This window comes from Argiope bruennichi, chromosome 8 (genome assembly GCF_947563725.1).
Source record: "Argiope bruennichi chromosome 8, qqArgBrue1.1, whole genome shotgun sequence".
NCBI lineage: Eukaryota > Metazoa > Arthropoda > Arachnida > Araneae > Araneidae > Argiope > Argiope bruennichi.
The window spans coordinates 53,693,661-53,712,255 of NC_079158.1; the positions used below are offsets into that span (position 1 = coordinate 53,693,661).

The following is an 18,595-nucleotide window of genomic DNA, read 5'->3' on the forward strand; positions in this document are numbered from 1 at the left end:
TGCCTATTGAAATAACTTTCCAGTTATCTTAAGTTGCCATTCGATGTTATATTCATACTTTTTCTTTCAAAATATGCCATAAGTCCTAAAATTAAAAATGGTTCGAAGCATGTGATGTGTAACCTTGTGAATAAGAATGTACTTGATTGCCGATTTAACGATAGGGATAGTGATAAAAGATAATTTTAGATGGAAAGAATGATTATTAATTATATATTTTAAATCCTCTAGAAAAAAGAATTCAAGAACAATGCTTAAATAGCAATGCAGAACTTCTTTGGCACTAGACAAAAAAATCACAGAGTAATAGATTTGATATTTTTTACTAACACATCAAACACGTGTGACAAATTTTAATTTCTTTCATGCAGCCTGATGTGCAAAACTTTTAATTCCATGGATATTGCCAGGTACAAAATTTAAATTTAATTAACTAACTGCAAACGATTCTTAAACGAGTTTCATTCCTACCACTATTCGCAAATAAATGAATCTCACATAAAAAATGTTATTTTCTGGTGCAAAATATAATCTTAATCAATTAATCGCAAAAGATTTCGAAACGAATTTCATTCTTAGCCTTATTCTTAAACAAATGAATTGCAAACAAAAAAATTTTAAGAACAAAGAAATTCAAAGCCATCCACCTCATTAAAAAATAAAGTTATAAAACTCGATAACCATTTTATTTTGTATTTTTATTTATCTGAGCAAATTCAAACATAGAAAATCATCGAATGTTTCCTCAGGAAATAAAAAACTCGGCTTAGTCTCATTAAATGCAGCTCACGCTCAGAACATAGCATTCGCACGAGCTTGGAACCCTTGCAAGATCTGCAGTCGAGAGGCTTCGAAGCGAGAGAACTATAGCATAAAATCGATAATACGAAACTAGGTGACTGCTTCCGTTTCAGAGCAAAGCTTCAGAAAGGGCACGGAGAGCATTTCAACAGATCTCTGGCGAAGCATAAATTAAAAGCGTCTTAAAACAATTTAGAATTGAAATTTCCCTTTCTGCTATCTTTATACAATACAATATTATCAAAATCATTCACTTTTATCAAATTTTGAGATCTTACATAATAATATTCAAATTATTCAATTATTTGACAGTAAACAATAACGTGGCTTCTTTGGATTTTTATATATTTTTAATTTACTTGACTTATTTCATGTTTGGGGAAATAGAATCAACTTTTCACTGAGTCTCTAAATTGCTTTAATTTTCAACTTTCATATATACTGACAATAGAATATTAAATATATTTTCAGAGTTTAAATTATCAATTAGTCGATTAATTTTAATTTTATATTCTAATTCCACACAAATAATCCCACATAATGGTGAATCTGAGACAAAAAATGGGAATTTAAGAATTCACAGTAATAATAATAATGAATTATAAATTAAAGATTAAAGAGCAAAAATAATTAAACAAAAAAATAGTATACAAATTTGTTTGTATACTATTACTTCAGTATACAAACAAAAATATTCTTTTAAAAATAATTTTTTGCCAATTTTTTTTTTTACAAAAAAAAAAAAAAAAAAACTGACTAGCCCTAAACAATGAGTTACAACACCATATAAAGATATTAAACAATATTCAAAAAAATTCAAAATTCATCAAAAAATATTTAAAGGCATAAAAGGATTTAACACGTTTCATGAACTTTGATAATACTAGCTCTTTCTGGAAGTTTCAATACAATTAAAAATAGTTTGAAAAAAAAACTATTGCAGTTTAAAAATCCTTAATCATAAGTGGAATTTTTGCATAGATATGAAGAGGTAAAGAATACAAGAACACAAATTCAAGCCAATTATTCATACTGACGATATTAAATTCTAAATAAATGTCAAATGAAAAATATGTTAGGGATATTTCATCGTGTAATTTAACTGTACTGAAATGAATACTTCCAACTATTTTTTTAATTAAAAATAGTAAAAATGATCGAAAATAATGTGATAGTAAAATGTGCTGTGCAAAGAATCACAACACATTTTAAGCTTCGAAAATTGTGAAATATTTTTAATGTTGACTATAAAACAGCATGCAATATTTGAAATTATAATAAGAATAATAATAAATTAATATGTAGTATTTTTATGTCAATTACTACACATAATAGGTAAAGCGAAAAATAGGATTAATAGAGCTTAGAATACAGCAATTTCAACAAATGCCACCATGAAATAGATAATAAATTATGCTCTAAACAAATATAAACTCAGAAAATTTCTCAGTTATGTAACGAAGATTCAGTTTCATTTTATGAAAATAAAATCCTTTTTTTATTTCCCCATTTTTCGCGGGTGAAATTTTACATTAAATTATTAAAATTTCAGTGAAAAAAATCATTTATTGCAATTTATATTGTTATAATTTTCTGTTAAAATAAAAAAAAAAAACCACTTACATTTAGAAAACAATTTTTACAGAAATCTTCACAATTAAGTTTACCCAACAACAAAGATTTCTTCCCTTAAAAAGTTTATAATATTCTAATTTCTCACAATATTATAGTTTTTGTGATCTATAGAAAATATATTACAGATCTTATCAAATCCCCCCCCCCATCTTTAAGCCATCTGTTGAAGGACAAAGAGAACAAGCAAATAAGAGAATCTTAAGAAGTCAAATTCTTCAAACGGCCATGTTCGGCCATTTTCTAATCCAACCGTCTGTAACGTGCACTCCGGGGTCCTCCCAGAAAGTCTTGATGGTGAAAAGCTAAATTACAGTTAAGGTAAAGGGAGGCAGGCAGCTGGGTTCGGCTGCCCCCATCCCGGTGCCCCTTAACAAAGGGAAAAGGCGGATCCCAATATATAAAAGTGCGTTGCCAATGCCCCTGCCAACGGATTACGCTCATACGATTCGGGGGTCTGTTGTGTCGTCACACTCCAGCAGTTCAGGTGGTTATTATACGCCAGGAAACAGCTGTGGTAGAAACGAGGAGGAAAGGTTCCCGCCATTTCTAACGAAACGTTGTATATTTTCTCTGGTAGGCACACGCGACATTTAGAGACTGAAAAGATTTTTATGCGGTTTTGGGGCTAAATATTAGTCGGTTATTTTGTTTTTAAAGGAATCATTTCAAATTTATGTGATGAAATAAATTTTGGAGTGTCTAAACAACTCCTTCGTTTATTTAGTGACGTTAATCATATAATCGACGATAACATTTTTTTTTTTTTTTTTTTTTTTTGCAATATACGTATATATTTGCAAAATAAAAATGGAAGAAATTAAATTATTAGCCATTAAAAAAAATTGAAATTATTATTTAAAAATAATCATTTAAGGTAGAAATCGATTTTTTTGAGAAATTATGTTTGAACAAGTTTCTTAATAAAACCTATATAATTTAGTTTCTAATTCTATCTTTTGAGAAATTACACTGATTTTCATTTGCATTTACATACGATTTAATGTTATATTTCATATCTTTAGAAGCTATTTTCTAAAATTCTAAGCTTTGATAGAATTTTCGTATAAAAAGCCTCATAAATTAAAATCTAATGTATACTTTTTGTTCAAATTTGGTATAATAATTTATCATTATGTTTAGCAGCTCCTGAACTGAACAGTAAGTAATTTATTAATTTAGAAATATTTTATATTCTTTTTAGAGCTACACAGTGTGAAAGAAATTGAAAATTTAACATTATTTATCATTCGAATCCTAATATTTAAAGAATGAATAGAAATACAGTTTAATTTTTTTGTCAGAAATTAGATAATATATTTCTTAAGCTATTTACAAAATTTTAAGCAAATAATCTGATAAACCTATAAACTGTAAGAATTTCATTTTGTCCCTCTTTTTAACCAAAAAAAATTTTTTTAAACTCTTTTGCTACTTAACTGGTATATTTTGGTTTCGTAGATGTTTCTTCACTTCTTTTTTATGCAAATATTTAAAAATACAACCATTTTCGAACGTTTTGCAAAAATTTCGTCCCAAACCTTGTCACATATGTAATAATCTTATGATAAAATGGACTTCAGATTTTAATGATTATAATGAAAGAAAAAAAAAAGAATAATCTGATATTTTTTTTATGGAATGACTGAGTTTGAAGATCTAGCGTTAAGCACCTGAGTAAGTTACGGATTATTAACTACAATGTCCTTGGGGGTTTCACGAGTTTATAAAGAACAGTAAAACGAAGTGCGTAGAACTGAAAACAAGTTAACAATATTATAAAAACAATATAAATAGCCTGCAATAAATGGCTGCTTTTATGTGATATTTCAACTTAGCACATTCTAGTTTTATTAGCTATCATTATTTACCGTAAGCTATAAAAGACTACACTTGAAATTATTACAATGGAAAAAAAAAGCTATCAAATTTGAATCGTCTCTATTATTATGTTCTTTATATGTTGAAAGTGAAAGTTGAACAGTGAAATTACTAAAAAATAGTATGTAAATAAGAGCATATTAATATATAATTCCTAAAAGAGAGAAAAATAAAAACGAAACTGGCAATGATTCTATTGTGTTTATTATTAAACTAGTTATTTGCTCATGAATCGAGTGCGGATTCGTAAGTAAAGAGCAATTTATAAAGAAAAAACAATATTTTAAGACATTCTGTTGATTCCAGCCAATTAAAAATGTTGGCACACTTGTTTAATCGAAGGGATTCAATGTCTTTTCTTATTTTATCAATGCACATCTTGTTTACTATTATATAAATCACTGGAGGAGTCGGACATTATTAAATGATGCTTAATCTGCAAAAGTTCAATATATGTAACCTTGAAAAATCATGCTACGATAATTCGTTTGAGGATGTGATAATAAATGCAGGCCAAATGAAAAGCTTTTCAATGATGTCTTTCTTTTTTCTTTTCTCCTTTTCTTTTTAATTGACAGTATTTTCCTTGTAATTAGTTTCGCATTTCCATCATTAGCAAAAGCAGAATGTAAAGAAAATAACATGTTGAAAAGAAAGGACAAAATCATGTAAATGAATGGCTCAGCATACCAAAGGCAATTATTTAGCTGCTCATAAATTTATTTTACTTGTAAAAATAAATTCCCAAAAAAATTCTTCCCTTTTTTTTTTTTTTTTTTCTTCTTCTCTCTGGTAGGTTGATCAATCACAAGAATGAATGCAAAATATTTTTAATAACGTGAAAAAAATAACGATATAATAATAAATAAAATAATAAATAATTTAAAAAAATATTTTATAGGGAAAAGAAATTTCTTTTGAAATAAAATAAAATTGTCTGTAAGGCATTTGGAAGAAATAAGAGTTAAGCATAATAAAATAAATCGATCCGGAAAAGTTAGATTTTCATATTAAACCACACTTTTTGTACTACTTGGCAACATTCTAAAATATAGACCAGTGGAGTAGTGAGTATAAGGTACATACATGCCTGAGAGACCGAAATCAGAAAAAACTTATGAGCTATGTCTTCTGACTGTGCTCTAAAATTCTTACTATGATCGACAGGCTGCTCAAGATTTTTCTTGGTATGAAACATAAATGTAGGAAAATTTCACTTGAAAAATCTTATAGGAAGGTATATGATTCTCAAATGTTGGTATCAAGTCAGATATCTACCTTAAGTATTAAATAGATCCTTTAAGATATATTTAATTTACTCAATATTCACTCACTGATATATTAATTCACTTCCTCGTCACCCTTGTATCCCTATCTAGATATATTAGACAATCTAAGGCGAAAGCCACCAGCATATATACGAAATTTAATTATATATTGGTGGTGAACCAGCATATAATTAAACTACGTCTGATGCAACTAGACTTCCGAATTCCAAGTTGCATCAGACGTACTAGATAATGACAGTGGGAGTCAAGTTTGAACAGTAACTCGAAAAGAATATTAATTTAGGCTTATTTGGATTATCTATACATTTTGCCAATTATAATAATGATACCACCAGCATATAAACGAAATTAAATTATACTTATAAAACGTTAATAAAATAAGGAAATATATGCTGTTCTTTATTATAATTTCTTTCTTTACATGCAAGGAAATGGAAATTCTTAGCAATTACTTTTAATTAAATTATAACTTTTCAATAAAAATGTTTTTTGTGCCAATTTTGTGCCTGTTAGCGAAATTTATATTTAAAAATAGTTTAAATATGACAAATTTACAAAATATAGCATTCAAAAACTGTAAAAGAAATAATTTTCAAATTTTTGAATCATTTCATCATAGTTGAATTCATTCATAACCAGTGTAATTATCAAGTACTTCGTTTATACAACGCAACTTCAATTGTATGTCATTTTCAACGTAGAAAAAGGCTAGAATTTCAACAAAGATGTCATGACTTGGAAATAATTCCTAACCGATGAATTAATACAAGAAATTTTATCTGATGTTAATTTAAACGATGATGAAGACTTCCTTAGAAGCTATGTATGAAAAATTTTAAGCTTATTTTAACTGCCAAAACACTAGCGAAAAGAACATTCACTGAATTTAATTTGAAGCGTAATGCTGTGTTTAATACTAAAAACATCAGACGATAATTTTTAAATCAAATACCCAGCGACATGCATAAAGTATATAAAATAAGAAATATAAAAACACGAACTAAATATAAACAATAAAAGTATGATTTTTGTATGAATTTCCAATAGTAGTATTAAATCTGGAATAATCAAAGTTGTTTATTAAAATTTAGATTATATGTTTCCATTTATACATCAATTACCTGTAAAAATGATACATTAATGGGCAATTTTCAATCACAAAAATTGATACCTGAAACTAAATTAAACTTGTTTTCATATTTCGGATACAGATTTTAATTCCAATTAGATATAGATTATGAAGAATTTTAATGCAGAAAACAAATTTAAACAACAATTATATAAAATATAAATATATATTCAGATATTAAAAAATAAGTAAACAGTTCATTATAAATTACTATTATATGAAATATAAATATATATTCAAATATTAAAAATTAAGAAAAAAGTTCATTACCCAGATAATATATAACATCTGTGAAGTAAACAAGCCAGGAAGAAAATTAAGAAGAAAAAAAAACCCACAAAGAAATACTTAACTTCCCCCAACTAAAATAAACAAAACAAGTTAATTCCTTTCATATAGAATATTTAAGCAAACAACGCCCTCCCTAAGAAATATCCACTCCCATTCTGAGGCCAAGATAATGTCAAGTGCTTTATTTTTAAAGTTAATGACAGAATCTGCGACTCCGTCTAGTTCAAAATTCGTTATTTAATCGCGGAAGGTGACACATCTGTGGCCATTAAAGAGGAAGGCATCGAAGTTTGGTAGAAAAACTCATAAAATAACATTTCCGAAAGTTAGTTAAGAGCGTATTCAAACAACTCAGCGTGTCGTTAAATGAAAAAGGCATTAACTCTACAGGCGAAGAGATTTTATAGTTTTCATCAGTTTCTCTTCTCCCAACTCAAATTAATGTGTGGCGGCAGGAACACTTTGTAAGAACACCGACCTGATGACAAACACACCAAGAGTAAATTCGAAATGAAACATTAAGAGAAAAAAAAAATGGCGTCGAAAATGAGAATGTAGCAGATGCTTGAACAGCTGTGATGAGATGTCGTTGAAATGAATGCGGAAATGACAGCAGTGTAAACTTCTAGACTCCATATTTTAATTTCTTAAGCAAATAATATAAAAGAAGAAAATTTGCAAAAAGAAAAAAAAAATCACAGGTAGATTACTTTTGCTTTCACGTTTTAAAACCAGCAGCATTTATTATTAAATTCGAAATTTAAACAGTTGGCAAATGTTTGTTTTTAGAAGTCTCGAACAAAATCTTAAAGTTAAGTTCTTCGCAAATGCGGAAGTCATTTTAATAAAGAGCCTGTTTATGTATTTTACAAATTTGATGGCAAATTGACTATTATTACTGGATTGTAATTGTACAAGTTAAAATTATTTTGGACGATATCAACTACTCAGTGGCGAACAAGAGTACTGGTAACAGGGGCATAATATTCACCGCCTTCTTTGTAATATTTTGCGATAGTATAAAATGAAATAAATATACTCATATTTAATCTTTAAATCATTGTTTACGAATGACACATAGACATCTATACCTCTATGGAACCTCCATCCTTCCATACACACATATAAGCTATGACAATAAACATGGAAGAGTATAGCCAATATAAACTTTAATTTAATACACACTCCAAAACATTTTAACCTGAGTTTCATTATAAATAAAGTATTAAGCATTTATAAAAAAATTAAAATCTGAAAAGTCATGCGAGTGGTACAATTATCTTTACAAATCAAAAATTTGTTTAATTTTTGATTTGTAAAAACGAGTTTGAAATCTATTTCAATTTGGAACATATTCAACTGATTTGTAAAAAGAATTTGGAGCATGTTTAAAAATATTAGGTAAAAACGCAACAAATATTAATTTTCTTTCGTTACATTGCCAGTCAGAAATTATTTTAAAGCAGTATTACAAACCAATAACAGGACTGAAAGTTTTAGAATATATATATATATATATATATATATATATATATATATATATATATATATATATATATATATATATGTTAGATAATAAAAAAAAAGATTATTGGTATTCAATATTTGATTGCAGTTTATTTGAAATACGCTAATGAAATGAAATGAACTAATGCAAATGAAATGTGAACAAAAAAATCAAATATTCTTTTCAAGTTCATAAAGAATTTCTAAAAGGTATGTGAATATTTACATAAAATAATAAAAAGGAAATTGCACAAATTAAATGCTTGAAAAATATGAACAAGCCTTGTGTGATGAAACACAGTTATTTAATGCATTTACCGATAATCAAATAATGTAATAGTTAAGTGGTTATTTGCTGAGCGGTTAAAAGGTAGTTGAACTGCAACAGGTGTAAAAAAAAAAAAGTCCTGCGATTTATAACTTAATAGGCAATAACTGGTCCGTTCCTCTTATTCCAAAAACAAAATATGGCAGCATCCACGAAACCTCGTATCAGCTGTTCCAGTGGCTGGTTTTATTATTCTTTTAAGAATGCATTAATAAATCAAGATCTGAGAAGAGAAAAAGTCCAAGGCCACGGAAATGAATTGAGGTGTAAGGAAATTGATACATTGCACGTGTCTGCGATTTGATATTTTTTAAATCTCAAATAAGAATTGCAAATTATAGTGATTTAATCTATAGGAAGCGCGTTCATAAATTGCAAACGATTTTGTAGACGCTTTTACTCTTACTTTGTTAATAAAAATTCATTGATAATAAAAATAAAGTTAAATAAAAAATTAAAATAATAAAAAAAGACTATTGGTTTGAGAATACTCTTCAGGCAAAATTATTATTATTGCTATTGACAAAGTAGAAAAAAAAAATTTTTATTCTTCGAAAATTAATTGTTAATGAAACTTTCACATCTGTATGTTTCACATTTAAATATCATTTTTTTTTAAATCCCGAAAAATAATTGAAAATTAGTGATTTAATCTATCAGAAGCGCGCTCATATATTGCAAACGATTTTTGTACACATTTTTACTCTGATTTTATGAACATCTCATTAATAATAAAAATAAAATAGAAAATGAGAAAAAATTTATTGGTGAGAGAATACTCCACAGGCAAAATTATTATAAATGTTGCTGAAAAAAAAACAACGAATAATTATTCTTTTAGAAGAATTAAAAAAAATTAATCATTAATGAAACTATCGCATCTATATGTTTTAATATTTAAATATCAATTTATCACAGGATAATTTTAAATTTTTTAACTGTTCAATACGACAATCTTTTTATTTTTGAAACATGAGAATAATAAAAAAAATTAATTAATAAATGCATCGGAAGAGAAATTAATTTCTCATTATTTATAATCGCTCGCACGAGATAAAATTATTCTCAACAGGATTATACACAATAAGCAAATCACTTTTTTTAAATGTACTATTAATAAAATTAATATCATAAAAATAATCTTTTCCCACAAAATTGTAAATAAAATAATCAGAAAAATAACAAAAAAATCAATAATTGTCATAAGAAAAACAAGGGGATATTAAATTAATCGCCTTCAAAATCATGCGCAAGGCCAGAATTAAGCTGTAATGTTTAGGCACAACCAGTGGCCCATCAACTAAATGAAACTGAAGGACAACTTTATTACAACCAGTGGTGTATGACCAATGGTGTAACAGTATAATACTTATATCTGTGTCATTTACATAATCAGAATTTAAGAGAAATTATTAAAAAAAATGCACCAGTTAGTTTTACAAGGCACTTAACTTTGTAAAAAATCATATATTGGGATTGATGGATCGATGCTTTAAATTTTATTATAGATATTATTAAAATAATTCAGATATTTAAGGTGGAGGTTAGACGAAATAATCAAATCATTGTGTAAGTCCACCCCTTTTCAAGTCCATTTTAATGATAGAAACTTCTGTAAACTCATTTTTTTTAATTCTTTTTAAATACTTATTCTTTATTAATAAAGAAAATATAAATTGCTCTGCAGTATGAAATTCAGATAATTTTTACAAATATGCAGATAATCTTTAAAAATGCATGTATTGAAAAAAAATGCCTAATTTATTCTCTCTCTCTATATATATATATACACAATCATGGTATGAGTTTACAAATTGAACATAACAGAATTTTATCTTATATGGAAAGATCGGCGAAGTTGAATATTCCATCCTAAAATTAATTTAACTGCTGTTTTTATTTATTTATTTATTTTAGTTTAGATTTGAATCAAAGATAACAAAAATAATATATTTTTATGTAAAACAAAAGAAATACAAAGAGTAAAAATTAAAATGTTAAGAAGTATACTAAAATATTACTAAATAAAATATTAGAAAAATATTACTAAATAAAATATTTAAAAAATATTACTAAATAAAAATAATTTTTTAAAAAAATTTACTACATAAAAATTTAAATGAAAAAATTATTCTATTAAGAAAGATATATGTAAGTAATTTTACGCTCGATAAACAAATAACCACAATATTTAAAGAAATTATATTGGAATAAATCAGTGTAAAATTAATCTGAGTTACGAATTATACAAATAACATGCTTATATTGCAGTTAAAATATCGTAGAAAATTAGATCGTAAATATTGTTAAATCAGATAAACTAATAAAAATTCAGAGCAGCCATAATTAAAACAATGGAATAATTTAAAAATAGATATTTCATTGATGAAATAAAATTTCATGTGTATAATTTTTATTTAAAAAATTAAAATAAAAAATAAATCTAGAAGACCTGTTAAAGAAAATTATGAAACTAAATTAATTAAATTTTTTTCATGAAAGACGTGTAATTGACTTATAAAAATAAAAGCAATCAAATATTTAAAAAAATCCTTAGGGTTTTTTTTTTCTTTTTTTAAAATTCTACAGAAAAAAAAAGATTTTAATCACTTTTTTTCTTAAAGAATCTTTTAAAAAAAACTCAAATCCTTGTTCCACTATAAAAAATGTCTGAAAAAACATTTCCCCTAGTGCAATGACAAGCAGTTTCCCTTTTTAAAGAATAGATAACCATAACAAAACAATTACCACTTTTTTTTCTGCATGCGTCAAAAAAAAAGTTTAAATTCTTAGTATTAAAAAAAGGCTAAAAGTTATAAAACGATTATTTTCGCGCCTATTAATGTTTTAGTAATTTTCTAACAAAGTGTAGCTTCTTCACCGTTTCCTTCGCAAACAAATTAATAAATAAATAATAATAAAAAAAACGGAAACACAATTACAAAAAAATATTTAAGTATTTTACGTCTAATAAAAGAACACTGTCTTCTTAAACAGCAAACACCATTTACTATTAAATAACATTACCATTTGAATGGGCATATAACTAACAAAATAAAACTGTCATAACCTTTTAACTGACTATTCTATCCAATCTAACTATCGTATGGTTGAATGCAAAATAAGAAGGGAAGAACAATAAAAGATTCTAGTATTCTAGTAACCTGACTACGAGTATCCAGTGAACTTCCAATTCTTTGGAAGTCGCGACCAACACACACACAAAAAAAATTGTCAAAGTTATGACTTACTGCCGTAATAATTCTCAAGTATACTTTACGAATACAAAACCTTAGTGTTAAGAACCTTATTAAATTTCTTTTTGCTATTCATGAAATTCGTGACGTTTGCCTGATGCATGACCCTTGCAGATGAAAGAAAGATGGCAGAATGAAATACATTGCAGACATTCGAGACAGTCGAGTTTAAAGAAAGAAGAGAGAGAGAGAAAGAAAAAAAAAAGATGCTTTTCTTTTGAGTTCCAAAAGCAGAAGAACAAAAGCAACGTTTGTTTAGTTTAAGGCAGAAAGTAGCTTTGAAAAAGTCTTTCGTACCTTACTAAGGAAAAAAAGTGACGAATATTTATCTTGTTTAATTGTAACACGCAGTAAGTTCTTTTCCTTCAACGAAAATTAAACTTTATTCTAGACAAATAAAAATAATACACAGAATAAAAGGAACACAATAATTTTATGTAAAATTTGCTGTGTAACCTTTTCAAAGTTTCCTCTTTATGTTTTAACACTTCATCAATTACTAATTTACATAATATGAACGCTTCAATATCTAACGTAATAAAAATAAATTAAAATGGATTTAACCAAATTAACCTCATAATAGAAGATGGAATTAAATAATGTTATCTAAAATGGATTTAACCAAATTGTAAATGTTAATTAGAATTGCGAACGTTAATTAAAATGGATTTAACAAAAGTAACCTCATAGTAGAAGATGAAATTGTAAATGTTATCGAAAATGGATTTAACCAAATTGTGAATGTTAATTAGAATTGCGAATGTTAATTAAAATGGATTTAACCAAAGTAACCTCCTAGTAGAACATAGAATTGTGAATGCTAGCTAAAATTCAGTGTACGAGATTTTAATGTGCCGTTTGCCTTCAAATTTTTTTTTCCTTCAACAAGTAAGGCATTTGATTTCAAAACTAAAATAAATCAAGTTATATTCGCATAAATTTATTTTTAAATTTTATTTTGTGCATTTTGTACGAAGAAAAAGAACGTGCCTTCATAGCAACAATATCCACGTTACGTATGTCTTGTGACTATGATATTATGGCAAAGTTCGTTAAATGTGTATCAATAAGCCTGATTTGGTTATTTTTTTATTATTTTTTTTAGTTTTGATAAATTTAAAAATAAAATTACAACACAGAACTGCAACTGAAAACATGTAAATAATCTGACTCGCAGAAAATTTATAAAACATGCCAAAACAGTTACACTGTTAAATAATCGGACTCATTTTTCATTTAAACAAACACCTCGAGATATAAAATAAAATTTTCTAGCAAGTATCGTTTAATTCAAAAAGGATTCAGAATTAAGTTTATTTATAGAAATCCAGTCAAACGTGTAATTTGTCGCTAAATTCTAGACGAATTAAATCTTTAACTGATAAAAATTTACAGGAAAAGAAAATTAACATTATAAGGAAACGTTATAAAGTATAATATTCCATTAATTAAGACAAAATATTCTAATTTAATTATTCTTATCTGAGAATCGCAGATTTCTCCCCAAGAACATTTTCCTTGATATTATCATTCGACCCACCTACTTGTGATTGGTTCGGTGACTTGGGAGAAGTTCATACTAGGAACGATATTTAAAACGCATGGCCGCTTAACAAAATCGTAATTCATAATTGGGCTGGGTCTTATGGCCAATGGTATTCGCTGTTGCGTTTAGGACGATAATAAATTCGAATCATGTAATCCAACGAATTATTTCCAGTTCAACTTCAAGAAATGTAGTTGTTCCATAAGATATTTCGAAATAAGAAATAAAATTGGTAATTTATAAATTTCTGATATAAATTTATAACGACCATCAGTCACACATATTTCACAATCATTATATCAGTCTTTTTAAAACTAAGTTAAAACTTTTCGCATCTAAAAAAAATAAATTAAAAATTAACGTGTTATTTATAACAAACTGTTTTGATGCAAGATCAAACTTACAAACAAATTTGCAAGTGAATGAAAAATAATTTTTAATGGCATTTTAACTTTTTTGTGATAATGGTATTTTAACATTCTTTGGTCAATACAGCTCCTTAAATACAACCTAAAACTCTTCATTCACTTGCAAATCTTTTTTTTTCGATCACTAATAAATAAATAAATAAATAAAAGGATTTGAATTATTAACTAAACATTTTTTATTAATAGATAGTATCGTTGCATATACATATATAAGCCATAGACATATATCATTAAAAATAAAAAACAATTAAAAATAATAGGAAAAATTTAGTTCAATGAAATTATTTAACTTAACCACAGAGACTAGACTTCTCTGTTGACGTAATCACCTTTATATGATGTTGAAATTCTGACACGCGACTTCAATTGCTGACAGACTCACAATTAAAGAACATGTGACCTAAATGAACTGTTTAAAAGGGTTTTTAATGATAGTTTAAAAGCCTGTTTACGGATATGTTTTAAAGTCGTAAATAGAACCTCTTGACCTAACGAAAATTGATTAATCGTTGTTGTTTTTCTTCTTCCAGTTAAAAAAATTTACTGTAAATATAAAATTTATTAATTCAACTACGATTTTTAATTCAATGAGTAATAAAAGATAATATAAAAATAAATAATAAATTATGTTAAATAATTGAAATATGATTAAATAGGCACTATTTGAAATCAATATATTTAGTAATAATTTAATCTTTCCATTTGAAGTAATATGAGATATTAAAATTTTTTCCCTGAAATTGTACTTTTTCGATAAACTTAAAATTTTTTTACTAGCAATATGTAAGGAAATGATTCGTTTAAAATTATTTTATATACCAAAAGTTAAAAAGCATTGCCTTTTAACATGGATTTTAAGAAAATAATTCACAATTATGAAAAAAAATTATAAATAATAATTAAAACATGAATCACGGTTCTTTTTTTATTCTGTTTTCATAGCCCCTCCCCATTACAAGTTAACAGAATAAAACAGAAGGGGAAAACCCATATCGTCTGTAAATGGAACATAAACACTTTAAAATTTATTTTCACATCATGAAATTTTGCTACTTTTTTCAAAAATACCTTTTATCCAATGAAATAAAAAATTAGCTAAAAAGTGCTGCATAAAAATACAAGTTTTAAGAATAAGAAAATGAAAAAAAAAAATTTAATAATCTTTTAATGCTTTAGAAAATAGATATTTTTACCATTTCAGAACAAATAAAATTAAATTTTTTAATCGTTCTTTGCAATAAATTTAAAATATGCTAATAATTTAATATGAAATTCTATTCTTCTGTATTATATTTTTAGAAAGATTCCAGTCTGTGAAATAAGATTTAATAAACACAGGATTATAATAAATATATACATACTATACTTTTATTCTATATAAAAAAGAATTTGCGTACACATATTTCTGAAAAATGAAATATTTCTTTCAGTATACAGCGTAGTTCTACCATTTTTCATTATTGAGTCTTTCTTCTTATAAACTATATTCTTACATGCAATCATCGGAAATGTATAATTATATCATAGATATCACGGATACAATTTCCTATTATACTTTAAATATTCATAATTCAAGTATAAGTTAGCATTTGTAAAAAATATTCTCACCAGATAAACTTTTAAAATATTTATATTTTGTATTACTTAATTCTGAATTTAAGACAATCAAATCCAATTTAAATAAAAAAAAAACTTTCATTGATAAACCGATTACTTTAATAAAAAAATAAACTTAATTTTTTTAATTTCGAATTATTTTCTATTTTAACATATCGTTTGCACTTTTTTTAAAAAAAGAAAGTTTTTTTAATACTATTTTGTTCCATTCTCCCGCCAAAACCTCTTACAACTTTCACTACATGCTGTTTCATTGACTGTTTTAAAGATAATTTTTTTCACAATCGGTATGATTACTGCAATATATATTTGATAACCTTTAATTGTAATAACATCTACGTATATGTTGGTAATTGCACAGCTCAAAATTACAAAAGAATCGTTGCAAGAACGACGGTAGTAGCTGGCAAATATCCATCTTCTCCAGGTAGGTAAAGCGTACCTGTCCGGATTCAAACACGTTTTTACCCTAGTTAGCTGAATGTACACAGTGAAAAATGACAAACCGGCCTCAACCCTGTAACGTTCCCCTAAGTAGGCATGTAAAAATAAAATTAAAAGTTTCACCAAAAAATATACTTACAAGAGCAAAGTATGATAGTTATCAGAAAAGAGAAACTTATTCCTGCCGATAAATCCATTTTCGAACAGTAGCCGAAGAGAGAACTGGTATCTTTTTTTCCCTGCACAGAACTTCACAACGAACCAAAACAATCGGATCGGATGACTACCAAACTAGCGTACACCTCATTCAAACGTAAACGCGGTCAATCCATGCGGAGGGATACAAGAGAGGTGGCTTTGGGGTTGCAACGACAAACTGAAGGAGGATCTTTCAACGCCAAATCAGAATCGCCAACCAATGCTTGGCGCTGATGATTTGGCAGTTGAAGATGGAAAGAAATAAAAAAAATCAGAGCAGTTGAGGTTCAAGAAAGGATGGATTTCTTTCCTTTTTGTTTTCTACTTCTTCTTTCGCACAAGTATGGCTTTATAGAAGCCCTTAAACAAGAGATAACACAAGTTTTTGACACTTTTTTTCTGCAAAACTGATAAGAAAATGGCAGGATTTTTTTTTTTGAAAGAAATCTATGGTTTTGATAGAAAAATGGAGAATAATACTTTTATATCTTAGCAATAAATCTTCTTTTACATAAAAAACGTAATATTTTTTTTTTTATATATATTTTGGATAGGAACCTAAAATCTCTCAGAAAAAATACACAATTTCTATGCTATAAAAAAAACTGTTTAATAAATTAATGAGTTTATTAGCAGAACTGATGACAGTAATATTAATTTAAATAAAAAAAAATTGTTCATTTAGCATGTATACTCATAAATGAAATTAATGTAGATTCATATTTATATTTTGGATTTTTATAGTTGTAAATTTCTATACATTGTTATCATTTGTTATTAATCTTTAAGTAAAAAGTATAAAAATAATATATACAATGTAAAAATAATATATACAATAATATATACAAACAATATTATACAATGATTTTAAATAGCAGATGCCACAAGTTAGCCGATACAATTCTGATTTATTCCAATTTTGAATTAAAGGAACAATTAAACTGGTTCTTTATTAATAAAAATACTCTAATTAGTTCAAAATTTTAAATTATTAATAATTTTATTGCTTCTTAATTCTTTTATATTCTATTTTATTTTTCAGTTATCTATTTATTAGGGAGGAGGCTGTTGAATGCCATATTTTTAACCCTCTATCAACTCCTCAATTGCATTTTTAGAACAGCGATGAGAAACCTTTTATTTCCTCCTGCAGTTCTTTATTTTTTAAATATAATCTTACCTCAACCATCCCTTCACTCAAAGAAAGCTCCATTGATAATTTTAAAGGCCTAAGCCAGCTTAAAAGCTTAAGTTTCTATTTTTGACTTCACATTTTATTCCTTTTTTTAAAAAAATGATAATATTAGCTCTTGTGATGGATTTAGTTACTTTATGGATTTAGACAATGCACATTGTAATGCCTTTTAAGGCCTCTTTTAAAGAAATAGATTATTTAGTGTCGTATTTCATCTCCTTTTTAGCTATAACAACTTGTTAAAGATTTATTTTAAGTTTTTTTTTGTTTAATAATTGTATAAAACTGTAAATAATTTGTTCATTAAGACTCACGATTGTGCGGCATCCCAAATTTCTAAGTGATATTCTTTAGATATGCATTTGGTGTTTACAAATGCTATAATAACTAAGTGAATATTATCCTAATATTTATAATTCATAGAGTTTCTATCTTTAAAAAAATTATTCAATTATTAAGATAATAATTTTAAAGGAAAAACGATCTACCTGAGGCCTCTTCTCAATTTAACAGTCTAGCATTGTACAGATGCCTTGTGGGTAATCCATCACTGAATAGTTCCACATCTTAGTAAATAAAAAAAGGATTTCTCATTAATTTGTGGCGAAAACTAATCTTTTATTCCTCGTTATAATCAACTATTCAAGTGGACGATCAATGAAATGCACCCTGAGCTTGTTTTATTGAGATGAGTTTCATAATATTAGGTAAAAAAAAAAAAAGATATAATCCCTTGCAGGAGATGTATCAAGTTCACTGTGATTATTTTATTAATAATACTGAACATTCACATATTTAAAATAACTGGCAAAATAAAAGAACTAGCCCTCATATTATACCAACCGCTACCCACTAGGAATGCTAATGCGATACACGAGAGTTATTCTCTGAATAATATTTCTTCTTTTTTTTCCCCCTTCCTTTTCTTTTAAAATTCATTCTTTTCTTTTGAAATTTTTTGTTTTTCTTTCCTTCTTTTCTTTTCCTTTTTTTTTTTCTTTTCTTTCTTTTCTTTTAAATTTTTTTTCTTTTCTTTCTTTTCTTTTAAAATTT

The 18,595-nt window shown here is 26.5% G+C and overlaps 1 protein-coding gene across 1 annotated transcript in view; it reads right to left on the reverse strand.

Moving 5' to 3' along the window:
* Window positions 1–16,455, reverse strand: part of LOC129981579 (hemicentin-2-like) — a 173,122-nt gene extending 156,667 nt beyond the window's left edge. The window contains exon 1 of the mRNA XM_056092479.1: window positions 16,289–16,455. Coding sequence (XP_055948454.1) covers window positions 16,289–16,346 — 58 coding nt within the window. The 5' untranslated portion in view covers window positions 16,347–16,455. The remainder of the gene's footprint in view (window positions 1–16,288) is intronic.
* Window positions 16,456–18,595: the final 2,140 nt, after the last annotated feature.